The sequence below is a fragment of the Oncorhynchus masou genome, chromosome 1 (assembly GCF_036934945.1).
Source record: "Oncorhynchus masou masou isolate Uvic2021 chromosome 1, UVic_Omas_1.1, whole genome shotgun sequence".
Classification (NCBI taxonomy): Eukaryota; Metazoa; Chordata; class Actinopteri; order Salmoniformes; family Salmonidae; genus Oncorhynchus; species Oncorhynchus masou.
Window position 1 is genome coordinate 63179136 of NC_088212.1, and position 26927 is coordinate 63206062.

General features: G+C 46.6%; 1 protein-coding gene across 7 annotated transcripts in view; it reads right to left on the reverse strand.

Annotated features, from left to right (window-relative positions):
* Positions 1-9613, reverse strand: part of LOC135547694 (protein CBFA2T3-like) — a 60301-nt gene extending 50688 nt beyond the window's left edge. For 2 of the 7 annotated variants that reach the window (XM_064976942.1, XM_064976964.1), the window contains exon 1: positions 8394-9613. In XM_064976942.1, the coding sequence (XP_064833014.1) occupies positions 8394-8566 (173 nt within the window). In that variant the 5' untranslated portion in view covers positions 8567-9613. Of the gene's footprint in view, positions 1-542; positions 1957-8393 lie in introns of those variants that run through there. The other 5 variants (XM_064976955.1, XM_064976936.1, XM_064976949.1 and 2 more) reach the window with 5 other exon arrangements.
* Positions 9614-26927: the final 17314 nt, after the last annotated feature.

Consider the following 26927-nt stretch of genomic DNA (forward strand, 5'->3'; position numbering starts at 1 on the left):
CTGAACACTAATGTTTACAGTTTAATAACATGAATGAAAGTTCCTGTAAAAATAGCTGACAATGCGGAAAACCTGAACAACGAAAGTAGGAGTCAACAGCTTTATTTAAAAAAGGCAAGAAAAACGGTATATTAACACATTATTTCTAATCGATAAGGGAATTGCATTATTGCCCTTGAAAATCGAACTTTTTACATGTTATTTAACATAATATAGGAAGGGTATTGGTTATAATTAAAGATCTGCATAATCATTTATGCAGCTATGTTAACATCAGGGACATGTAAAATCACGTATTTACTACGCTATGCTACCTAGCTAAATAGTGATTATCACCCAACCTCACCATCTAGCCGAGGCTATAGTTCATAAAATAAGTGTAAAAATCAAAGAGTACAAAATAGGCTACAAAATAATATGCAATATGTGCTTCGTGCTTCATGCCAGAAGCAACCGTGTCCAAACGTATCTCTCGCATCAAACAAGCACACAATTAGAATGTATAATTTGCAACAAACATGAAGCCTAATAGTGTGACTTACTTTTTGAAGGTCGGGTTCAGGCTGAGGTAATTGCAGCGAAGATAATCCACACCAAATAATGACGATTATAACGCCCCGATCCTCATTATTTGAAAGAAAGGATAAAGCCTTCGGAGATATTGAACACAATTCATAAAGGTGTTATTCCTTCTCTTTGATAATGAAATATATTGAGAGAGAGAGAGAGAAAAAAAAGATCAATTCGACACTTTTACAGTAAAAAAAAAATATATATTGTTTCCTTTGGATTCAAAGCGGTGTTGTTGACTTTTCGGTTCAATAAATGATGAGGTAATTCACTTCTTCGATATAAATTGAAAACTATATCGCAAAGCTAGACAGAGCTTTGTGATCCTTTAGTTACATAGAAGTCTTTGGTTTACTGTCCGTTTTCGATGGTAAAAACCAACAGTTTATCTGGATTTTGAGAGGGGGGGGGGAATCACAACTTCTCTTCGTTATCTAAATGTGAGCTGCTTTAGATCTAATTTTCTGTTAGCAAGGATAGGCTAATACAGTAAAGAAAACACAGTGATAGTTGATTCAGCTATGTATTAACATTTGTGCTCACCGTCGACAAACTGATACAAAATATAAATATTTTGTGTAATCTTAAAATTGTCAGAGAAAATAGACTACTTCACAAATCCTTGTCCGATGCGCGCCGTAGGCTACATCCAATGTAAAAAATATGATATTCATTTGAGCATGGATCCTCTTGTTCCAAATGCTACTCCTCGGTAGACGACTTTGAACCCGTTGTTTGGCACACAGTCGTCCAAATGACTTTACAATATCAAGTCTTTATACATCCGTAAAATGAGTCTCCTGTTGTTTGATCATGTCAAAGCCGAATGAATCACTCGATTTTGCTCAGCAGACACCACGCTTCTCAGACCGTCATTGCCAACCGATCCAACTGTTCAGGCATCGAGGACCGCTCATTCCACTGAAACAAATGGCTTGAGATGCTGTTGTCAACTCCAGTCAGTAAAAATCTTTCATCATATTTCGAGCGCCTAAATGGTTGTCTTTGTTGTCGCTCATTTCGTGTTTTGGTTGAATTGGTAGTATTCGATTATTTTGAGCTCGCGGGTCTAGTGTGCAGTCTTGTGATTCTCTCTATCCCTCTGTAGCCTTCTGTCTGCGTTTAAATCACCATCTGGAGCAGGATGCGTACGGAGCTCCTAACCTCGCTCTCTCTCTCCCTCTCTTTCTCTCTCTTCAGACCTACGAGTTGACAGCCACTTTTCTGCTCGTATCTGCAATAGCATTGACAATTGACAGCACGCGTCTTATCCCCATATTGTCATTTTTTTCCCCCGCATGTTGAAACTCATGGAACTATGACCTCATGCACACACACATACACATATAGGCTATTGATTTATAGACGAAACAAGTGCAGACGTTTACATCATGTTATTTTGTATATTCGAGAAATACAATTTATTCCCCACGTGAGGTTTTTACTTCAGCCCGATTGGATTGATTAACTCTCTTCACTGTCATAGGCCTATTGTATGTGCAAAGAAACAACGAATATTTGTAGCCTGGTGTTAAGTTAGCCTAATTCCATACTTTAGTTTAGGAGATATAGCCGATATCAAATGGTCAGAGGGGTGTGATAAAGTGTAAATAAGGGCGCCTACAGTAGGCGATAATACCAGGTATGCATTCTATATTGTCTTGACATTTTCCCCATAGAGAATAATTTTCCCCATGTCTACCCAAGGGGGCCGCTGTTTCCTCACATCAGCACACGCCAGCTCCAAAACCACCTCACTCGTCGCCAAGGCGATCTCCCCATGCAATGCCATCAACATCATCTCATCATTTCTACCAATGGCCTCACAATTAACTGCTCGTTCAGACGCTTGACAATCAGTGGACATTATCCTCTAACTTCTCAATAGACAATGGTTGAAAAATAAATACAAGATTTCTGCTTTAGCCGAGGGAGGCCTACTCTTGTTCCCCCGACACTTTCGCCCATGGTCAAGGCAGCATTTATTCATTTCCACCAAAGAATGCAAGTGATAGACAACTAAATAGATTCAAAAATATTTTTTAAAATAACGGTGTGCAGTAGCTATCACAAAAGGTGCTTTACTGTATGAAAGGTGTCTGTAAAAGTAATATAGTCAGAGGTTGGATTTGCACCTCCAGAATCTGCAGGCAAACACCATAGTGCGACTGTTCCACGGTCATTCCATCCGACATCCCCATAGTGTGTGTGTATTTGAGTTAATGCTGTATTTCGTGTAACGGCATAGGCGGTAGGCAAATGAATAATCTCTTAAATAGTTTAAATAAAATCCCAATGGAAATGCACATGTAACAAAAAAAAACATTTCTAATTACTTTACAAAATGGACAGTCATTGTTACCGCAGACCATACATATGATGGCTTTGCGTTTACCTACTGTGTAGGTCTATTTGCATTAGCACAGTGGCCTATCCCAATTGTAGCTCCAAGACGCCGGAAACGGGAAAAATTCTCAAAGTAAATGGTGCTCATTTATTGATGCGTTGAACCCCCGCGAGCCATAGTTGAACAACTTTGTGCTAAAACGATGACGTCATATCTGCCAGGTTCATCTGGTTTCACTAGCTGAGAATTCTACACCTGTGTGCCCTTTACGCTTTGTTGCAGACACGGAGGAAGAGGGGTAGCCTACTGAAGACAAAACAAACACTCTCCTCCTCACCTCTACTATGTCTACAGAACTAACAAAGTCAGTCAAGAGTACACAGAGACAGCTGCTATCCAGTGTGTCCTGTCTCACCAGCCTGTCAGGTGTCCGGAGTGTGAGGTGTCCTCTCAGATACAGGTAAGGGGAACTGCCTAAAGGGGAGGAGTTGTTCCTGTGTATTACTGACCATTTCAGATGTCAAACAGGTTATACAGTTGGAGGTAATCCATCACAATGATAATCTTTATGATAATAGATATGATTAGTGAATGGCCACAGACCCATAAGCCAACCAGTAGGAACAGGGATCTCTATCCGCCATTATAACCAAGCATAAGGGACTGGAGTGAGTGAGTGTGTTGTGGCCTAAAATGATTGCTCTCAGTTGGGGGGAGAACTGATAAGGTATATTATACAGTACTTTCCATCCATTTTTTCTTCTCTTTATGACAGCTGCTATGATTCTCTATCTACCATATCAAAGTCTGATCCATCCAGTGAGCAGCCTTAAGATGAATCCGAGATCCTACAGCTCTGTCTGCCTCACTCAGATTTGGAAACATATTCAGGCCAGGTCTCTACTAAAAGATCTAGGATTTCTCGAGAAAGAGCGAGAGAGCTAGTTGTGTGTTGTATATACACCAATCCATGCATTTCTGAAGAGAACGAATTTCTCAATATTTACCTTGGCTGTTTTAATAATTCAGACACCAACACTATAACTGCTGCATTGGGCTTAGAATGGTGGGAGAATTAAACACACACACCCAGACACGCGTACACACCCTCACACATTCCCCAATGCAAGTAACCCATCAGAGTCCTATCAGGGGTTCCATGTGGCATCATGGGATTTGGGTTGTCAAGGAGATGGATGGTGGATCGCCCCAGGACTTGATGGAGTGTTTATAGCCCCTCTCTCTCTCTCTCTCCTGCTGGGGAGTTATAGCCTTGCCTGTGTTGGCCCTGCAGGTCCATCTGAGGGCCACACACACTGTGTGTGTGTGTGTGTGTGTGTGTGTGTGTGTGTGTGTGTGTGTGTGTGTGTGCGCGCGTGCGTGCGTGTGTACAACTGTACATAAAGGTATGTTTTAGATTGAATATCTTTATGTTTACCTAGGTCTTTTTGTTTAATTAGAGAAAATAATACCGGATGTTGGAGAGGTGATGGGTGAGTAGGGGGGACCGTGAGTGACAGTGTGTGGGGCATGGGGTGAAACCAAAAAGGATTCCTGTCACCATGATAGCATTATGATTGACGGCATGCTATTCTCCTCTGGGAATACGGGCAGACGGCTTGTCAGCTCCCCAAATGACAGCCCCTCATTCTTTTCTTAATTTTGTCTTTTGTTGGGTGATGTGTTGGATGGGATGACCCTCCATGTGGCGCGTCTGATAACTCACCCCCACAACAGAAACACAAGGTGGGAACTATATTTATCGCTCGCAATGAACTGAACTCCCTCGTTTCCTGACACTCGTCTTCAGACCCTGACTTCCCTTTGATGGCATTAATGAACACAAATGACCTGGCTTTGTCTCCTCTCTCTTTCTCTCTTTCTTTCTTCCCTGTCTTTCTTTTGTTCTCTCCACCTCGTTGCGTTGCCTGTATCTGATGGTGGTGGAGGACTGGTCTGAGATGCGCAGGGGTAGATTGAGGGGCTGATCATTGTGTAGGTATGGTAATGAAGGTCTCTGTGACAGACCGGGGACACACGGGACAGCGGAGGCTCTACAGGGAGAGAACTCACAGAGGTCTGGACTGGAGCATTTCCTCCACTCACACATTGTAAATCCTTTCCTCTCGCTCCAGTCACAGGCTGGCTGGCGTGTTGAAAAGAGATAAGGGCTGCTGTGCCTCTCGTCTGAAAGGAACGCAGCTCCATTGTGCTCTGCTGCTTGGATCCACATTCAGTGGACGCTGCTATTGAGTTGCCATTAAAGGCAGCAATGTAAAAGTAAATTATTTTGGGGAGAAGCGGTTAAAACAAAATAGTCTCTTTCCCTCGAAATGAAAAAACGTAACACACTCAGGATTATACTGTGTGTTTGTTAGCACACTTTCTGATGCAACCCATTGCACTGGTGTGGCAATGGGAATGTCAAATCAAATCAAATTCCATTTGATTGGTCACGTGCACATATTTAGCAGATGTTATTGCAGGTGCAGCGAAAGCTTTTCGCAGTACAAATGTTCACATTGAAGTTTGATATTTTGAGATGGTACAACCGTGGAAGCTGCGTGTTATGCGACGGCTGTTATATCAGCGTCGTGAGCGACTTGAAGTCATCTTAAGAGTCATCAGATGATGCCTGAGAATAGACAACACCGGACGAGAGAGCTCCCCTGCTGTAATGTAGCATGGCGCAACGGATCATTGCTCCATCTAGTCAAGCACACGTTTGATGCAGGTTTTACAAATTGCATCCATAGACCCTCTGACATTCTATTTGCAATCGTGCAGTAAAGTGGCCGTTCAATCCATCGAAGCATGATGGGAATTTGAACTCAAAATGACGCTCTCTTCTTTTTAAACAGTAATTCTCCTATATGATGTTTAATTCATAGCAGGGCCTGAGGACACACCCACACACACACACACACACACACACACACACACACACACACACACACACACACACACACACACACACACACACACTGTACTGTGCTTATCTCAGTGTGTGTGAAAAGAGGAGACCCTGAGGTCAGTGGTGGCTGGTGACCAGGAAATAGCACCTCGTTAAAGTGAAGTGTTTACTAAAGAGCAGGATGCAGGAACAGGAGAGAAAGTCAAGTGGGCAGCAGTGGAAAGTTCTCAATTTACCGTGTTTTCTGTTTGCACCTGAATACATCCGCATGTATTCAGGCAAGCAATTGTGTCCACATTGGCATGCAAGAGAGAGAGAGAGAGAGAGAGAAAGAGAGAGGGAGAATGTGTGTGTGCAGACAGTTGGTAGTGCTGGGACTGAAGATAGCAAGGAGAGGGGCATGGTGCACTGTATCAAGTAGTGAACATCTGCTCTTCACAGAAACCGCAAAGCTGGTGCAGAGGAAATAGAGAGGATAACTGCTCTCTCCACCCCCCCCTCCTCTCTCTCTCTCTCACACGTTCTCTCTTTCCCTCTATTTCTCTCTTTTCACAATGATATTCGTCACAGACCCATCCCCCATCATCCTTGTTTTGTACCCATCTATGTGAAGAGATTAAGATAACCAATATGTAATACAATCCACTTGTGTAATGGAGGATGATAAGGTTGTTGATGGAGACAGAGAGGTAGGGTAGAATATATGTCAACCTAGGAGCCAGATGTCCTCAACACACGAGTAGCCATTGGAGCGTGTGCACTGTAAATACAGAAATGTCTCTCATGCACATAAAGCATACAGTATGATTTTCTCTAGCCATGGAGGATCAGGAAGAGCTGAGCGTTCATGAAACCTATGATAGGCACAATCCAAAGCTTCGTTGTGATTCCATTCCACCTTTTCCCTCAAAGTCTCTGTCTAGATTCAGTCTACCCCTCCATCCTCCCTCTCTCCCTCCCTCTACCCCCCCCCCCCCCTCTTTCCCTGCCCTCCCCTCTCTCAGGGCCGGCTGCGAGGGTGTGCTGGTGTTTTGGCGGGTGGCAGTTCCTCATTGTGGTGTGCTGTGTGCTGTGTGCTGTGTGCTGTGTGCTGTGTGCTGTATGCGCGGTGATAAGACACAGGGAGAGGAGCCAGCGTGCCGACATATCCCTGCCACTGCGGTTATCATCCGCCGCAGCTGTGCCTGAGCCCTGCGACATCTGCTCCCCCACAGGAAGCCTGCGCCGCGTCTCATAACGCCTCACACACACACAAATAGAAAATATCACAAGACCATTACTATTATGATGCCTGAACGGTACCCCCCCCCCCCCCCCCCCAAACAGGTAAACTACCTGATCAGACAAAGAGTGTTGTTTATAGGGACATGGGTTCCTCCCTGGAACATGAGGCAAGCCTGACGGATGGAGCCAGCGTTTACCTCAGTTCTGCTGGGTTTTTATCAGAGAATTACAGGGGATGCTTATGACTAAGCCTAATTATAGAGTGCTTATCACTGAAATGTTCACAAAGCTCATTACTGCCAAGAAATGGGAGCTGCCGCAGGTAATTCACTATGTTGGGTATTAGTCCTCCTCTAAGACGGCACCCCTTTTAAATATTTAGAGTCTATAAAGTACAGCTTTAATGTCTGATGCTTTTAATGCATTCCTCTGCTACTGGCCTCACTGATTTGTGAAGTTTTTACCTAAAGGGACTACTCCAGTTTAGTCCACTACTTTAATCAATTACCAGATTTTCATTTACATTGTTGACAGCGTGTGCTTGAAAACAGTCAAGTGATCCTCTCCTCTCAGTGTTGAAAGAGTGGATTTGAGAAAGGAAGAAAGTATGAGATTAAGATTACAAGGACTCTCCCATTTCCTTTGTGTTACACCATATTTCTCCCTTAGCCAGTGATGCTAGTTGAGTGTGCTGGTCTGACGGCTAGAAGCTAGCAGAGAGGAGAGGGATGGGGAAGTGAGGGGAGGGGACCCCACTAACCTGACTAACAGCCCTGATGGGGTCAGTAGTGTCTCTCGGGGTCCTGACCTGGGCTTGACAATGAATGGGGCTCACTCAGCATCTCCAACCCTCCACCTTCCACCCTCCCCCTAGCCCCTCAGAAACACAATAAAGGGAAGTGTGCCCCTCCAGCTGCCAGGGGAAGCCCAGAGGGAAGTCCCCATCCTCAGGTCCTCACCAACTTGAACCCCTTCCACTCCCAGTCCACTTGGACATATGTGCCCCGGACTTCTAATGTCTTTACAGTGTAGGGTTTTGACAGCAAACTATGCTTTCAGTAATGAAAACAAGTTGGAGTCTGCTTTGACCTTGAAAAGCAAGTGACAGTTGGTAAGGCGTTTCACCATAGTTACAGGAGCTACAGTAGGAAGCTAATTTCCATGTCTTGTCTGGAGCATGTGGTGCTAACTCAACACAATCTGATTACACATCAATCACTCAAACGTAATGAGGAGAAATGACAGCAGGAGTTTCTCCACAATCACTCGTCACTGTAGCGAGCTGCCAACAGAGGCACAGCCTGTAGTACTTCTCATAACACAGAAAAGGATCACCACCTACCTTGGTTGGCTGTGCGGTGGCTCCTGGTTGCCAGGTTGGGGTTTCCAGATTCCAGCCTGTGAGGGTTCTGTCTGCACAGCGTCCCCCTGTGACTGGTCAGCATCACCGTGGGAACCCTGGGAGGAGCGGCAGACCTCCTCTGCCGTTCCAGGTGGACCTCGGCAGCCATGCTCTGCACCCCCCCCCCCCTCCCCAGCAGTAATCCACAAAGTTGTCCTGTCCTCTGTGTGTTTTAGAACTCTTGACTGGTCAGGGGACACACTAAACCGCACAAGTTGATAGGTCTATCTTTCTTTCTCTCTGTGGTCAGTGTGTAGACCGGAGGGTTGATGTCCTTTCTCCTGTGTGCTCAGGGTACTGACTGACTGACTGACTGACTGACTGACCACTGACTGACTGACTGACTCATCCAGGCCTGGGGAGATCACAGAGTGAGTCCTCTGGCTTTTATGATTAGAACATGAGCCCAGCACAGCCAGATCACATGGCTGCCAGACAGAGAGAAAAAAAAAATTGAACTTCCTTTTAACTTTATGTAGCTAACACAGTCCTCAAATGACTCTTCCTTTACTTCATACTTTTGTCCCGTCCACGACACATCACTTCAGATGGATCGCGGCGCCATCAAACTGTGTAATTATCTGTGTCCGATGCTCTTTCTCTCCACCCAGTAGTCTCTCTCTCTCCTTCTCTTTCTCCGACTCCCTCAACAGGAGTGTGTGAGGTAACAGTGTGTGTGTGTGTGTGTGAGTGAGTGGCAGGGGGAGGTCAGCTCGCCTCGTGGCTCCTCGTTTCCTCGTTGTTCCGGCTGTGGGGCAGTTCACTGGCCTGAACCCTCCTCTCGTCCACACGGGGAAAGCAGAGCAGTGGCGCCCGTGTGAGCCGCGACTGTGCATCTGTAACACGGCGTGTGTATATGTCTGTGTGTGAGTCCTGTCCCCACCGTGTGAAAGGGGTGGTTCCCCAGGGGAAGGTAAACAGTGCTGCTGGGTTGTGATAGCGGTCGACACCAGGCCTCGGCCTCCGTTGGGGCTTCCTCTGGCAGGAACCAGCTGTGTCTGTGGCCGGGCCAGGCCGGGCAGCGCTGTTTTCCCTTTCCCTCCGGACACAGACAGGGCTCCTCCTGTTCCTAACACTTCCTCCCTACACCCTTCACTCCACCTCTCCTTCCCTCCGCCCAGCCAGCCCTACCCCCAACTCTGCACCCTATGGATAGCTCTGCCCCTCAATGACACTGGCCTTAGGGGGGGTTGTTCACCCCCTGTCTTCACTCACTGTGGTTCAGTCAGTCCAAATGCCAAGTGCCTCCCTGCCCTGGCCTCTCTGCTCTGCTGTCTCAGTGGCGTGTGTGTATGTGTATGTGTGTGTGTGTGTGTGTGTGTGTGTGTGTGTGTGTGTGTGTGTGTGTGTGTGTGTGTGTGTGTGTGTGTGTGTGTGTGTGTGTGTGTGTGTGTGTGTGTGTGTGTGCGCGCGCATGTGTCTCTGAAACGACAGTGAGGGTACAGCTGGGACCCCTCTGACCCGCAGAGCACGCAGTGTCGTGTAGCTGGGACAGAAGTGAGAGGGGATGTGAGCACACAGATGTGCCGTCCATCTGTCTGTCAGAGTGAAACCAGCACACAGATGGTGGACAGCAGAGTGGATGTGAGAGTAACGGGTGTGTGGGGTAGAGGGCGATGTTCACTCATGTGACACATTTGGTACTTTGGAAACTATGAAATGATAGTTTGACAGTCTGTTGGTTTCATTTCCTTTTTGTATTCTAGGTGCTTTCTATGTTAGAGAGCCTTCCCTGCCTCAACTGTGCACTAAGATCAAAGATTATTTTGGGTAAAAATACAGCATGAAAAATAATTTGTTAGTATATTCAAGCTTCTCCCAATGACATCATCCAATCTGATGGAATCTGCTTCCATGTAGTATTCAGTGGAATGAATACATATGTACTGTATGTATGTGTGTCCAGCATTTCTCCCTCCTAAACCTCTCATCGTGCTGACCCTCTCCATGGCTACATGTAAGCGCCGTGAGTTAACATGTGATGATCAAGTAATAGCATTTTCTCAAATCAAACCCTGGGATTGCCTGCTGAGAAGGAGAAGATTGCCCCATTGGATTAGTGTGTATGTGGATGCTCCTGTGTGTCAGGCTGTGGAGGCCCCTGCCTGCCTCCCCTACTCTCATGTTGGCAGGTATATATTTTTATAAAAAAATATCTATATATATATTTTTTTTTGGGGGGGGGGGGGTGAGATAATGATTCCCACATAATCACTTTATCCCAGCTCTGGCCCTGGCAGGTGCTATCGTGACCGAGCGGTGCTTTCTCTCCACAGATAAGGTCATGGGACTGGGGAGGGGACCGGAGTGAGGAGAGTGTGGAGCGCTGCGTGGAGCGTTGGGCGAGCGGCTAGTCTGGCCTTATCTTCCCCAGCGGCTGTTGCTCGCATCTCACAGATGTAGCAGGCTAGACTAGCTGTGTCAGATAGATCCTTCTATCAGCGACATGCAGGCCTCTCTCCCCAAATTAAAACACAGCAGGAGGACGGACAATGCCCTAATTATCACTTTACCCATGAATCATCAGAAGGGAAAAGAAGGACTTTTGATGAAAAATCTGGTGGAAAGTCAGCAAATATACCTGCCTTATTTCAGATGAAAAAATTCTCTCTTTCTATTTTTGTTTACATTTCCCTTCTGATTTTCTGAACCTGGAGTTGTGGTCTCTTCTCTGGTAATGCATGCTCATCCTCAAAAATGTGTCCTGTCACTTTAAAAACATGCAGAGAGCGGGCCTCCCGAGTGGCGCAGAGGTCTAAGGGCACTGGATCGCAGTGCTTGAGGCGTCACTACAGACCCAGGTTCTTTCCAAGGCTTTGTCGCAGCTGGTAATGACCGGGAGACCCACGAGGCGGTGCAAAATTGGGTTAGGGGAGGGTTTGGCTGGATGTCCTTGTCCCATCGCACTCTAGCGACTCCTTGTGGCAGGCCGGGTGCATGCACGCTGACTTTGGTCGCCAGTTTTACGGTGTTTCCTCCACAGATGGATTCCGGGTTAAGAAGGCAGTGTGTCAAGAAGCAGTGCGGCTTGGCAGGGTCGTGTTTCAGAGGACGCATGGCTCTCGACATTCGCCTCTCCAGAGTCCGTACGGGAGTTGCAGCGATGGGGCACGACTGTAACTACCAGTTGGGGAGAGAAAGGGATAGAAGTTCAAAAATATATTTTTTTAAACAGGCAGAGAGGAGACGAGAGGAACTTTTCACCTTTTGCACTGAGAGAAAGTCTAACAAGCCTCATGACTGCAGGGAGAGAGAGAGCGAGAGGGAAGCAGCCAGATGATGGAAAGTCCTCCTGCCAGACACCTGGCCACTTCAGAATGGATGAACCGCTCACCTTTACCAAGTCCTTACTTGGGTATTTCCTGCCACAGGTACACACTGTACGGAACACTGTGGCTGGCTGGTGACTCTGCGATCACAAACTCTGTTTCTGTACTATGTCACGCTGTTTGTTTTTAGGTGTTCATATCCGTGACACTGTTGGTGAAAGTTTAGGGATTCCCCAGCTTTCTCCCAGGTCCGTAGAATGTAAACATACAGCAAAACACTGTTTTTTCCCTCCACTTTACGTTCTATGTAGGTTTGACAGATGTTAGTGGTTGTCCGTTAATTGTCAGCTTGGAGGTGTGATTCCACTATGATGGCCTTTCTTTCTGTCTTGTACAGTATGGGAGGATATTGTGAGAGTGTTTGTTGAGGACACAGAGGGCTATAGAAGAGGATTTCCCTGAGCTTATAGCCTTGGCAGTATATATTCAGTAGTCTATGGACATCTAAATAGCCCCCCGAAATATGGCAGCTGAGGCTCCTCTATCCTCTCTTTGGGGTGTTTATGTGCACCTGCTTGGCACAGACAGCCCCAGAAACCTCCGGATCTTAACCGAACTTTATAAGTTAAACCGTCCCCATCTGTCACAGCGCAGCCCCACACAGATGCATGCTGAGTTCTTTTTTACAGCAGACTTGGCGCACATTCAAGAACTGTCAAAGAGCACCTGCTAAATTAAGTGCGTTCTCATACACACATACCCACTCACCACACAAGCACATGCAGCCACTGATGTATATTTGCAGAGAATGTTATAGTGACAATGTTATTATATGCAAACATACCGTAAATGTTATAGATAACAGATGTTTATCCCATATACTATTTTCTGAGTGACAATTTTCATAAAAAAGCAGCACTTCAAGACAAATAGCAATTAGACTGTGATATTGGCATTTACTTGTTCTAGCCTACACTCTTAGAAAAAAAGGGTTCCAAAGGGGTTATTCTGCTGTTAGGAGGAGAACCCTTTTGGGTTACTTATAGAACCCTCTGTGGAAAGGGTTCTACATGGAACCCAAAACAGTTCTACAGCTGAAGAAACATTTCTATTTAAATGTTCAGTGTTCTTATTTAGCTCATTAGGTCTGTTTACCATAAACCAAGTGACCCAGTTGGCAAACAACTTCATAGTGTTGCTTTTATAGACAACCTGACATGTAACAAGCAGTGGGAGTAAAACCACAACTACCACAGGTGTAGTTTCCGATAGTTCTCCCAACTCCCCCCTCTTTCCTCCTCCTTTCCCTCCCTCCCTCCCTCCCTCCCTCCCTCCCTCCCTCCCTCCCTCCCTCCCTCCCTCCCTCCCTCCCCCTCCCTCCCTCCCTCCCTCCCTCCCTCCCTCCCTCCCTCCCTCCCTCTCATGGCTCATGGCATGCACAGCCGCTGAGCTGCTCTAAATAGGTGCCACCCTGAATAGGAGACAGATGGAAACGAAGGTTCCCCACTGAGCGGTTCCCCTGCAGCTGTGCTGTGTTCCCAATGCCAGGGAGTGATGACAGCCAACCAAGGGGCACAGAGACACACGGAGACACACGTTCTGAGTGCCATCACGCTCACTCACAATGCCAGGACCCGACTGGCAGGGAGGGAGGAGGAGGTAGGTTAACCCCTTGTGAATGTTGACCTGTTTAAAGGTAGCCGATATGAGTAAGACCTTTAAACAGGTCAACATTCACAGACGGATTACCAGGACATTTACTCCAAGCATACGCTGACCAACTGGCAAGTGTCTTCACTGACATGTTCAACCTCTCCCTGACCCAGTCTGTAATACCAACATGTTTCAAGCAGACCACCATAGTCCCTGTGCCCAAGAACACCAATGTAACCTGCCTAAATGACTACTGACCCATAGCACTAACGTCTGTAGCCATGAAGTGCTTTGAAAGGCTGGTCATGGCTCACATCAACACCATTATCCCAGAAACCCTAGACCCACTCCAATTTGCGTACCGCCCCAACAGATCCACAGATGATGTAATCTCTATTGCACTCCACACTGCCCTTTCCCACCTGTACAAAAGGAACACCTACGTGAGAATGCTATTCACTGACTACAAGCTCAGCATTCAACACCAGTTCCCTCAAAGCTCACCAACAAGCTGAGGACCCTGGGACTAAACACCTCCCTCTGCAACTGGATCCGGGACTTCCTGACGGGCCGTCCCCAGGTGGTAAGGGTAGGTAACAATACATCTGCCACGCTGATCCTCAACATGGGGGGCCCCTCAGCTGCACCATCGAGAGCATCCTGACTGGTTGCATCACCGCCTGGTATGGCAACTGCCCAGCCCCCGACCGCAAGGCACTACAGAGGGTAGTGCGTATGGCCCAGTACATCACTGTGGCCAAGCTTCCTGCCATCCAGGACCTCCATACCAGGCACTGTCAGAGGAAGGCCCTAAAAATTGCCACAGATTCCAGCCACCCTAGTCTTAGACTGCTCTCTCTACTACCGCACGGCAAGTGGTACCAGAGCGCCAAGTCTAGGTCCAAGAGGCTTCTAAACAGCTTCTACCCCCAAGCCATAACACTCCTGAACAGGTAATCAAATGGTTACCTGGTCTATTTGCATTGACCCCCCCCCCCTCCCCATGTTTACATTGATGCTACTCTGTTTATTATCAACGCATAGCCACTTTACCTCCACCTACATGTACATATTACCTCAATTACCTCGACTAACCTGTGCCCCCGTACATTGACTCTGTACCGGTATCCCCTGAATATAGCATCACTACTGTTATTTTATTGTTGCTCTTTAATTATTTGCTCTTTAATTATTTGTTATTTTTATATTTTATTTTTATTTATTTATTTTTTACTTCAGTCTATTTTAGTACACACTTTCTTAACACTTATTTTTCTTTAAAACTGCATTGTTTATTACGGGCTTGTAAGCATTTCAGTGTAAGGTCTACCTACACCTGTTGTATTTGACGCATGTGATTTGATTTGATCCCCTAACGACACCCTACTTGGGTCGGGCAAGAGAACATTTTGCCACAGCACCCACCACAATGTATAGCACCCTACCTGTGAGACAAATGAAACACTTTGTGTAAATGAAACATGAAAATGAAACATGGATGCATATATTTACACACCCATTTACACACCACATTCATTTATTTGGAGACTTGTTTGGTATCAGGGCTTGGTTGTTATGACATGACCCGACACTTGAAAGACTTACTTTTTATCATTTTTCTCTTACGTCTGTCATTAAACAAGAGAATCTGTCTGTCTTCAGGATATAGACCCACGTTAGTCCTCAGATGTGCTTTTCACAGAGACCAGACCACTTAGACAGGAGAGCAGGACCCAGCTCGGAGCAGACGGCAGACAATGAGACCGAGAGAAAAGAGACACCCCCAGTCAGAATGTAACTGCAGCCAATTAGGCCGCTAGCCTCTGACATATTGTGTACCGGCTCCATGAATATTTCATCAGAGGAGACTCTCCATAAAGGTCATTGTAGAATTTCCAACCAGAGAGACACCTGTTTTTATTTTAAAGACAGGGGTGAATGAATTATCACCTCTCCCTCTTTCTCGTTGCCCAGGTATGAACACTTTCACATTCAGGTTACTGGTATGAAAGTCTTCCCCCAATGTCTGATATAGGGTTGCAAAGGGAGGGTATATAACTGTAAACTTTCTAAGTTTATCAGTAAACTAGCAGAATATTGGTATGTTTCAAGGATTTTATGTAATCTATCACAAGACATCTAGTGGGCCTTTTTGGTACTTCAGATTATTACAGGTGTTTGTAATTATCTCTGGCCCGCTGTGTGACCACATGTCCCGGATTGTGTGGGACAGTCCCGCATTCTGGCCCTTTGTCCCGCAACCAAACAATCATGTCCCTCATTTTCTAAAATATATTAACTAACACAAGTAATTTACTAAATATTTCTGAACAAGAGCAACAAAAGTAAGTATACTGAACAAAAATATAATCACAACATGTAAAGTGTTGGTCCCATGTTTAATGAGCTGAAATAAAAGATCCACAAAATGTTCCATATACACAAAATGTGTATTTTTTTCAAATTTTGTGCACAAATTTGTTTGCATCCCTGTTAGTGAGCATTTCTCCTTTGCCAAGATAAGATAAGATCCATCCACCTGACAGGTGTTGCAAAGATATCTATATTGCTCTATGAAGTTTATAATAAAGCCAGTGGTGCAAGCCCCTCTGTGTCTGATTGGTTGAGGATACCTGCTGGAGGCACCTTCACTAGTTATCACACTTTTCCTATTCATCAGATTTCTTACTGTTTCTACCTGGTGCCCGATAATGGGCCTCACGATCAATAATCAATATCCCATAACGAAAAGCGAAAAGAGGTTTTAAAATGTAACAAACGGACATATCATATTTACATAAGTATTCAGACCCATTGCTATGAGACTCAACATTGAGCTCAGGGGAATCCTGTTTCCATTGGTCATCCTTGAGATGTTTCTACAACTTGATTGGAGTCCACCTGCGGTAAAAATAATTGATTGGACATGATTTGGAAAGGCACACACCTGTCTCTATAAGGTCCCACAGTTGACTGCATGTCAGAGCAAAAAAACAATCCTTGAGGTCAATGGAATTGTGCATAGAGCTCCGAGACAGGATTTTGTCTGTAGCATTGAAGGTCCCCAAGAATACAGTGACTTCCATCATTCTTAAATGGAAGATGTTTGGAACCACCAAGACTCTTCCTTGAGCTGGCCGTCCGGCTAAACTGAGCAATCGGGGGAGAAGGATCTTGATCAGGGAGGTGACCAAGAACCCGATGGTCATTCTGACAGAGCTCTCTGTCAGAGTGAACCTTTCAGAAGGACAACCATGCTCTGCAGCACTCCACCAATCAGGCATTTAGAGGGGAGGGGTAGAGGGGCCAGAAGGAAGCCATTCCTCAGTAAAAGACACATGACAGCCCGCTTGGAGTTTGCCAAAAGTAACGTAAAGACTTTCAGACCACGAAAAACAAGATTCTCTGGTCTGATGAAACCAAAATTGAACTCTTTGGCCTGATTGCCAAGCGTCACATCTGGAGGAAACCTGCCACCATCCCTACAGTGACGCATGGTGGTGGCAGAATCATGCTGTGGGGATGTTTTTCAGTGGCAGGGACTGGGAGACTAGACAGGATTGAGGGAAAGATGAACGGAGCAAAGTACAGAGAGATCCTTGATCAAAACCTGCTCCAGAGCGCTCAGGACATCAGACTAGGGTGTAGGTTCACCTTCCAACAGGACAACAACCCTAAGCACACAGCCAAGACAATGCAGGAGTGGCTTCAGGTCAAGTCTCAATGTCCTTGAGTGGCCCAGCCAGAGCCCGATCGAACATCTCTGGAGAGACCTGAAAATAGCTTTGCAGCAAATCTCCCCATCCAACCTAACAGAGCTTGAGAGGATCTGCAGAGAAGAATGGGAGAAACTCTCCAAATACAGGTGTGCCAAGCTTGCAGCGTCATACACAAGAAGTCTCGAGGTTATAATTGCTGCCAAAGGTGCTTCAACAAAGTACTAAATGAAGTAAAGGGTCTGAATACTTATGTAAATGTGATATTTCAACAACAACAAAAATATTTATATATTTGCCAAAATGTAAATAACAGTTTTTGCTTCGTCATTATGAGGTATTTTGTTTAGATTGATTAGGGGGGAAAAAAACGATTTAATCAATTTTAGAATAAGGCTGTAAGGTAACAACATTTGGAAAAAGTCAAGGTGTCTGAATACTTTCCGAATGCACTGTATATCACAGTTTCTAAACCAAGAGGCACAGCATTGCGAGACTTCCGGGAACCTTGCGAAACAGATTAGGCCAGAGTTTGGGGTTTGAGAAGTAATTGAGAGAAGTGAACAATTCTTCCTTAGTTGTTAATTTTTGCCGAATCTAAAGGCACAACCTAGATTCGAGCTATTGTCTTAAGTAGTTGAACATGTTATTACTCCACCCTCGTTAGTGACAAACTGACTCATTTTAATTTTTGTCAAAAAACAACTTTATATCTAAGGCGCGAGACGACCGTTATACCCGATGACGTGTTTCTACGCTTGAGTTTAGCTAGCGAACGTCGCCATAACATCGGGGATTTCCATTGGAGAAGCAGTTTTAGCCTTCATGCTGTTCTGTCTTTGATAATATCCTTTATATTTATTTTACACAGTTGTATTTATTTTTACTACGTCTCTGTATTTGTTGTTAATGTTTTGGTGTCAAACTGGTGGTAGTTGTGAAGAAAAGTCGATAGTTGGAAGAGTTGCAGAGTTATTAGAAAATAATGCATAGATGCTTTTTTCATTAGGCTATTTTCTCTCGAACCATACGGTAAATCTATTAGAAACTCATGGACAATATGAACACAGACATAAAACATGTATACTATTTATGAATACATTTTTTGAAAGTTATTCAAGTATAAACGATCAAAGTTAGGATAGATTGCCATAGATGGAATTGCCAACATTACTGTATATTCTGGTAACTTTGGTAATTTACCGGAAGCTTTGCAACCCTACCTTTTGATTAAAGTATATTACAAATTACTTTTATCCACTAGGAACTCAGCTGCACCCACAATAGGAGTTTTCTTAAGGCTGCAATTACTAGTCTATTGAAATATGCTATGTTACTATGTGTTTGCTATTTAACATTATTACTACACATGAAAGCCAGTGTTTTAGATTTGTATTGGCACCTCTCTGTGGATATTATTAATAAGCATTACATTTAAATCAGAGGCAATAATACTACAGTGGGTTATAGTAGCAGGAGTGGTGGTGCGTATATTTGCTTTGTAGTAAGTACCCTCCTTCTCATTAAAAACAGTATTTTAGACATAGAGGTGAGGCAAGGGAGTCCTTTTTGATCTGCTTTGCATAATCCAATTCAATCCATCCTGTGTGGGGAACAAAATCTATTAACTCTCCTTAATTGGCCTGACATTGCGCACATAACTGTAACACTAATCAATACTGAAATAAGAAATGAAGCCAAAGACCATCTCATTGTATTGATTTTTGGAGAGGAGGTCTAAATATTGCAGCGTAGGATATATGAGCCAGAGGTCCATAATGTGCACTGCACACTGTGTCTCCTTCTGTGAGAGCCTTGAAGTGGAGCCGACAAGGGCAATTAGAAGGAAGGTGATCCTATCTGTAAACAACAACACTATGAGGAAGGGAGAGATGAGACCTTGATCTCATTAATAACACTATGATAAAGGAGGGGTAAAGTGCTTTAGTTGAAAGGCTTAACAGAGATGAAGCACATTCATTATAGTAAATGGCTTTGTTTCTTATTATAGTCGTTGCACAGACGTATGATGGTGAACTATGGGGTCAAAAGACTCCCCTTGCCCTGGTAGTAGCTCTATGACAGAAGATTGCATCTCACCATAACCTCCCTCATCCTTCCCCTTCACGTCCATCCTCTCTTTCTCTTTTCTCCTCCACTCTTCTCTGTGCCTGCATGATGTGTGTGCTGTCAAGGAGAGAGAGAGAGAGTGAGGTCTGTGGAGGTTCTGGCCCTCAGACAGGGCCGTCTGCTGCAGCCCCATGGCCAGCCAAGCCGCCAAGCAGGAAGTAGAGCTGGGGCTGCTCTCCTCTCCCAGGTCCTGCCTCGTAGAAATGGCCACCTGTTCAAGGGGCTCTCTCCCTCTCCCCCTGGCCAGGACCAGCTGTGCCAGAGACACGCCCCCCCGCTCTGCCCGCCCAGCAGAGGATACAAGCTGGGACAACATGCCCACTATGCCTGGCAGACGGACAGAGACAGACGGACAGAGATGGACGAACAGAGACGGACGGACAGAGACGGACGGACAGACAGACAGAGACAGACAGACAGACAGACAGAGACAGACAGACAGACGGACAGAAGACAGACAGACGGACTGAGACAAACGGACAGACAGAGACGGACGGACAGACAGAGATGGACAGAGAGACAGGCGGACAGAGACAGACGGACGGACAGAGACAGACAAGCGGACGGGCGGGCGGACGGACGGACAGACAGAGGCAGGCGGGCAAATCAAGGCACACTATGTACCCAGCAATGAGGTTGTCTCTTGTAGACAAAGGTTAAATCTTAATGGGCTGTAGTATGAGCATAGGTTTCATAAACATTTTGAGATCATGATACTTAGTGTGATACACAATACTGAGGAACAGGGGGAGGGGAAGATAATCAGCAGACAGTAGAGTTAATATACAGTTCCTATAATATACAGTTCCTGAGGTTCATCTCACATTTGCCTATGTGTTTCTCTTTTCCTCTCCAGGGGAACACTCTGGCATCGTTCCCCGGCCAAGCCTATCAGATGGCCGTGTCTTGGCAGGTGATACTGCACATGTGCAGCACACTCTGCATGGCAACAATGCCACTTCAGCAGATAACGGTGTCTCCTGTCCTGAAGGAAGTTCACACCGTCTGTCTGGTGCCACCTGCTGAGGTGACGGATGGGTGTGAAGAGCAAAACATCTGGACTGAGGATGTGCGGTATGTAACCTGCTGTACAAGTGTTGGGGTCATTTCCAATTAAACTCAGTTGACTTCCTGAATTGACTGAATTGAAATGGAAATGACTCCAACCCTGAATCTTATTGCAGCATGGAATGATATTGGACCGTTGTGCTTCGAGACCCTATGGGTCCGGGTTTGGGGTCAGAGTATCTCCTGGATGTCAATCCAGTCCAACAGGGTCTCTATGGCTCCATCCACCAGTCCCAGATCCTCTTCTGTCCAGTGGCAGCTTTGCCCCTCCGGAGCCCGTGGACGGGTAGGCGCCCCCCTACTTGTGCCTTTCTGGTTATCAGAACCCTCACAGGCACTCTGATCTGGGTTGCTAAGCGCTGCCCATGTGTTTGTTTGCCTTATCCCTTGCGCCCTGAGCCAAGCTCTGTGAAGGAGGCTGATAAAAACAACAGCTACAGAGTTGGCAGCGAGAGGAGAGGAAAACGTCGCCCAAGGAATCTGAGCGCCCTTCCCTCTGGGGACTTGAAGGGGATCTGTGGAGAGCAAGAGAGTGCAACACACACACACACACCCTTTTTCAATGCACATTTAAAGGCAGTCCCAGTCCTATCCGCCTTATTCAATTACAGGCAAAAATGAACTAAAAGGCCAGTGTTGCTTTTTCATCCTCTCCCTGATAGATATTTTATTGAGCGCTCTTTCTCCCTCCTTTTCACTTGTTTTCTATCATGCTCTTTATCTTTGTCTCTCTCTTTCCCTATGCGTGTTTCTCTCTCACTTTTATTTTAATTCCACACACGCTTTTTTGCCTCTGTATCCCTCACTCTCTCTTCTTCCCTCTCTGTTTTGGTTCAAAGGGCAGGGGAATGTAGTGATGGCGAGACAGAGAGATGCTCAAAGCCCCCCTGGTGAGCCTGTCCTGGGGCTGTGTGCTCTGTGGTCACTCTCTTGGGGCCTGGGGTCGGCCCATGAAAGGGCCCGGTCCATTCTCTGGAGAGGGCACTGTGTTTGAAAGAGCCTGGTCCATTCTCTGGAGAGGGCACTGTGTTGAAAGAGCCTGGTCCATTCTCTGGGGAGAGAGCACTCACTGTGTTGTGTGTTGGGCACGAGTCTCCTCTCTGTGAAGATAAGATCCCTTTTATAGGGTTGAAATCTGCATATCTGTTGTGAAGTGAAGCTTTCCTTTAAAATGTCACCTCTGGTTGTGAATTGTGTTGTTTTCTAATAGATTCTAACAGGCTTTGACAAAGGGAGGAGGTGGAGGTTGATGGATGGCGATGACTATGAGTTTTAAAAGTCACATTGCTGTTTGATCTGTCAGCAGAGAGAGAGAGAGACAGAGAGAGAGAGAGACACACAGACACAGAGAGAGAGAGAGATACACAAACACACACAGAGAGAGAGAGAGAGAGAGACAGAGACACAGAGAGAGAGAGACAGACAGACAGACAGACAGACAGACAGACAGACAGACAGACGTAAAGAAAGAGACAGACAAAGAGATAGAGACAGAGAGAGGGACAGAGAGAGAGACAGAGAGAGAGAGAGAGAGAGAGAGAGAGAGAGAGAGAGAGAGACAAAGAGATAGAGAGAGAGACGCAGAGAGAGAGAGAGAGACAGAGACACACAGAGAGAGAGAGAGACAGACAGACAGACAGACAGACAGACAGACAGACGTAAAGAAAGAGACAGAGACAAAGAGATAGAGGGACAGAGAGAGAGACAGAGACAGAGACACAGAGAGAGAGAGAGAGAGAGAGAGAGAGAGAGACAGACAGACAGACAGACAGACAGACGTAAAGAAAGGGACAGAGACAAAAAGATAGAGACAGAGAGAGGGACAGAGAGAGAGAGACACAGAGAGAGAGAGAGAGACAAAGAGATAGAGAGAGAGAGAGACGCACAGAGAGCGGGACACAGACGTAGAGAGAGAGAGAGAGAGAGCGAGACAGAGACAAAGAGAGAGAGAGAGAGAGAGAATATATTTGTCCCCTGAGAGACAGAGCCAAATAAGCCACCCTGTGGTACGAGGGAAGGTCAGAGAGAGAGATGAGAGGCAGCACATGGTAGAGAGGAAACAAGTAAATAGAAGCAGCTCTAATAGGAATATCAAGCCACTGAAAGGTAAACAGGCTTCTCCAGGCTGATACAAAGGGAATGTGGCGGCTTTGAGAGCGCTGGAGTGCTGGCACGCTCCTGTGGCGGCGTGATAACGCCCCTCTGGCTGCCTGCATCCCAGAGATAAGGCAGAGCACTGGCATGTGTCGCCCCTGATCCCAATTTCACAGTCAATATTCATCCAGTCTGACAAACAAGCACCATTTAAGATAAAAAATAAATATAGAATCCTTCTGCTATTACCTCCTGTTTATTAATCTCCCAGCATCCACTGCCTTTTAAACAGCGGTAAACACCCCCCTCTTCTTCTCCTCCTCCTCCCCCTGTCTCACCCCCCCCCCCTCCAGCCTCATACCTCCTCTCCCTCCCACCCCCCAGCCTCATACACCCTCCCTTCGTCTCCCTCAATCCCTCCCTCAATCCCAATCCCTCGTCTCCCTAAATCGCTCCTGGTTCCTCTAGATTGCTGAGGGTGTGGAGGGGTGCTTGTGTGAATCTATGTATGTCTCTATACATGTGTGTGTGCGTGTGTGTGTGTGAGTGAGTGCGTGAGTGTGTGTGCGCCAGGGGCAGGCCACAGCTGTTAACCTGAATCCCTCTCTTTCTCTCTCCCTAACATCCCCTCCTCTCTCACCTGGCTCCCAAGGCCTCCTGGCTGCTGATGCTGCTGCTGATGCCCAGCTGTGTGTGGCCTGCCTGGGCCAACCTGGCCGCTGATTACTGGCCATCTGCAGCAGCAGGAGCCACCCTGAGGACAGACAGATCTCTAACCCCTGCCTAAAGGCCAGCTCATCTCTGTGGCTGAGGTGAGCTAAACCTATTCATTGTGCTGATACTCTCAATCCCAGGCTCACTCTTGGAGAGCGAGAGAGAGAGAGAGAGAGAGAGAGAGAGAGAGAGAGAAGGGGGAGGGAGAGCGAGAGAGCTCTAAAATGGTTCAGGATAGTTGCAGTTATTTTCGTATTATAAAACCGTGTGAGTCTATAGGGTTAACAGGAGTACAAACGGCTTTTTCCCCATACCTTGACAAAAGAATCTCCCAAGCTCTGCTTTTGTTTTATGATGATCCAGAAGAGTGTTGGCATGGCATTAGCTGCCTCCAGCTGTAACTGGCAGCAAGTTAGTCAGCTGTGGCAGTAGCTGAGAGGATCTGTGGTGGAGGTGGTGGTATGGACTGCTAAGGCCGGCAGGCTAGCCGCACTCTGCCCAGTCCTTTCCTGCTCTGCCTGGCTCAGACCTGCCCGGCCAGCTGGCCATATCCCTTTAAATCTGTCCTGGGCTGAGCCGCACTCTTATTGAGATTACTGCACACTCTCCGCACCTCCACAGATGGGAGGAACGACCTGCCAGCTGGCAGAGGGACACCCACAATCCCCCAGTGGCTCCTGGCCAGGAGGCCTGCCAGCCATGATGTCCATTCACACTTCTGTTCCCCCCTCTCTCTCTCTCTCTCTCTCTCTCTCTCTCTCTCTCCCTCTCTCTCTCTCTCTCACTCTATTTCTATCTATCGCTTTAGCTTTCCTGTCTCCCTTTCTCTCCTCTCCCTACTTTTTCTCTCTTCTTTTTTTTCTCCATTGCTGTGTCTCTTCTCTTCTTTGCTGTCACACACAGGTCTGAACCCTGGTGATGAAGAAAGGGGTGGGGAGAGAGGGAGATGGAGAGGGGGTTACTGAAAGGTGTCACATGCGCTGATGTGATAAGGGTGCCAGGTAAAGATAACCAAGCATCCTTCATCACTATGGAGCCAAGTACAGCCTGTCCTCTTGAGTTAAAACAGGAACACTCGCACACAAGTGTACACACACACACACACACACACACACACACACACACACACACACACACACACACACACACACACACACACACACACACACACACACACACACACACACACACACACACACACACGCACAAACAATCTACAAGTTCATTATCCATCTGTGGAATGATAAGAGCTAGATTTCTTATAATAGCCATGCTATTGAGCTCTGGATACTACTTCGCCGTAGTAGAAACAGGAACCAGGGAGAATACATAACTTAACCAATCAGAATGGATGCCTGAACTTAATTAACCCTATCCTAAACCTTACTCCTGAACTTAACCAATCGCAGTTAATGCCTGTACTGATAACCAATCGGAAATGAATGCCTGAACTTAACCCTTTGTGTTATAACCCTATCCCAAACCTTAACCCAGTCAGAGTGAATGCCTTAACCGTAGAGGTGTTTCTGTGAGCCTAAATCATCTGGAGCTCATGTGGGAGGGGAGCTGTGTGTCTAAACACAGGACGTCGGGAGAGGAAGTCAGTTTACTAGTCAAAAATAGACGTTTGTCCAAGGACGTCAAGATCCGAGACTGTGAGATCTTGTTGACACTGAAACTCGATGTACTAGTGGTGACTAACGTGTCAACATGATGTGAGTACAGTTCCACAGTCACTCATTCAGCCAAATAATGTCTGCCGTGTTGATCTACTTAACCATAAACAAGTGTTAAGGATTGGGATAAATGTGTAGAATAAATCCCTTTCTCCATCTACGTACCAACACGGTTCATATAACTCTATGGATCAGTAGCCTCCTCCTGGAAAGTTGAAGATGTATTCAAACTTTTCTCCCTGCAGCCCACCTGCTCAGCGGTGAGATCGTTATGGTGGGAACGGGCGGTGCCAGATTACTGTGACCTGCAGCCCCCCTCCAGATGGACACTCTCCCAGCTGGCTAACTCCTTTTAAGGAGCTTCATTATTACCATGCCGCTCTTTGGTTAGGTGACACACACACAGCGATGTACACGCACACGCGCACACACAGGGATGTACAGTACACAAGCACATGCATACAAACACACCCATACACACATTCCTTTGTGCCCACCTCCTTGCCATTTTATAGGAGGCAGTAGGGAGGAGAGGGGGCGGGGGGGGGGGAAGCTGCAGCAGCAGTAGGGAGGGGAGGGGGCAGTGCGTGGGGGGGAGCTGAAGCAGCAGTAGGGAGGGGAGGGGGCAGTGCGTGGGGGAAGCTGCAGCAGCAGTAGGGAGGGGAGGGGGCAGTGCGTGGGGGGAGCTGCAGCAGCAGTAGGGAGGGGAGGGGGCAGTGCGTGGGGGGGAGCTGCAGCAGCAGTAGACAGCTGGAGGGGAGAGCAGGAGGTGAACATTTCACCAGAGGAATGTTGTGTGTAGCTGTACCTTCAGCAGCAGGAGTGTTAATGAAGCGGCCCACAGACACCCACCCACACATTTACTCCTCACACCGTCTCTGCCAGCCACCAACCCTGCCAACCGGCTCTGTCACTCTGACTCACTCCCTGCTATGTGTCTCATACCTAGCTGTGCTACAGGCAGGCAGATAGTGTAGCCTCTTTCCTGTAGTCAAATGACCTAGTGGCCTCATGGGTGGAATGTTATTCATATTTTTCATAATGAATAAACTTTTTTTTTTTTTAAGATTCCGAAAGTCCAGTGTTTCAATGTATGTCAAATGTTGTTTTTTTTTATATTTCAGTCATCTGTGATTTATATTAAGTGAAATATTGGGATGCAAACTCAAAATGTAATACATTTCAACTCTATATCTGACATGGTACAGGGGTCTTCTTTATTAAGGCCATAACCATGTGTTGTTTCAAAGTGATTTGTTTAAGACTACCAAGAAACACTCTTTGTGACTCTGATTTAGGCCACGGCAGTAAAAGGTTAATGGGAGAATGTGCCCACTGGCAAAAGAACTGTCACGATTCAACCTCTGTGTTTGATTCATACAAAGGGCTCGATAATCAAAAGGAAGCAAGTGTGTTTTTGTCCCAGAGAGATGGAGCTGGAGGTTCAACTTGACATGCTACAACTCTCGAGATGAAGAGAAACACAGATATACAAAGGCCTCGTATCCTCAGTGAAACACAAAATGCTGACAAAAGCGAAATAATCCGATTGAGTCCCACAATAGAACGCGATATCCAGGAAATAACAGCCGCTCTTTCTATTTCTCCTCTGCACCTCAGTATAGTCTCAGATGAGACCGGTGACCGACCGCGGTGCTGCATAGTGACCGACCGCGGTGCTGCATGGTGACCAACCGTGGTGCTGCATGGTGACCGACCGTGGTACTGCATGGTGACCGACCGTGGTGCTGCATGGTGACCGATCGTGGTGCTGCATGGTGACCGACCGTGGTGCTGCATGGTGACCGACCGTGGTGCTGCATGGTGACCGACCGTGGTGCTGCATAGTGACCGACCGTGGTGCTGCATGGTGACCGACCGTGGTGCTGCATGGTGACCGACCGTGGTGCTGCATGGTGACCGACCGTGGTGCTGCATGGTGACCGATCGTGGTGCTGCATGGTGACCGACCGTGGTGCTGCATGGTGACCGATCGTGGTGCTGCATGGTGACCGACCGTGGTGCTGCATGGTGACCGACCGTGGTGCTGCATGGTGACCGACCGCGGTGCTGCATGGTGACCGACCACAGTTCTGCATGGTGACCGACCTCGGTGCTGCATGGTGACCGACTGCGGTGTTGCATGGTGA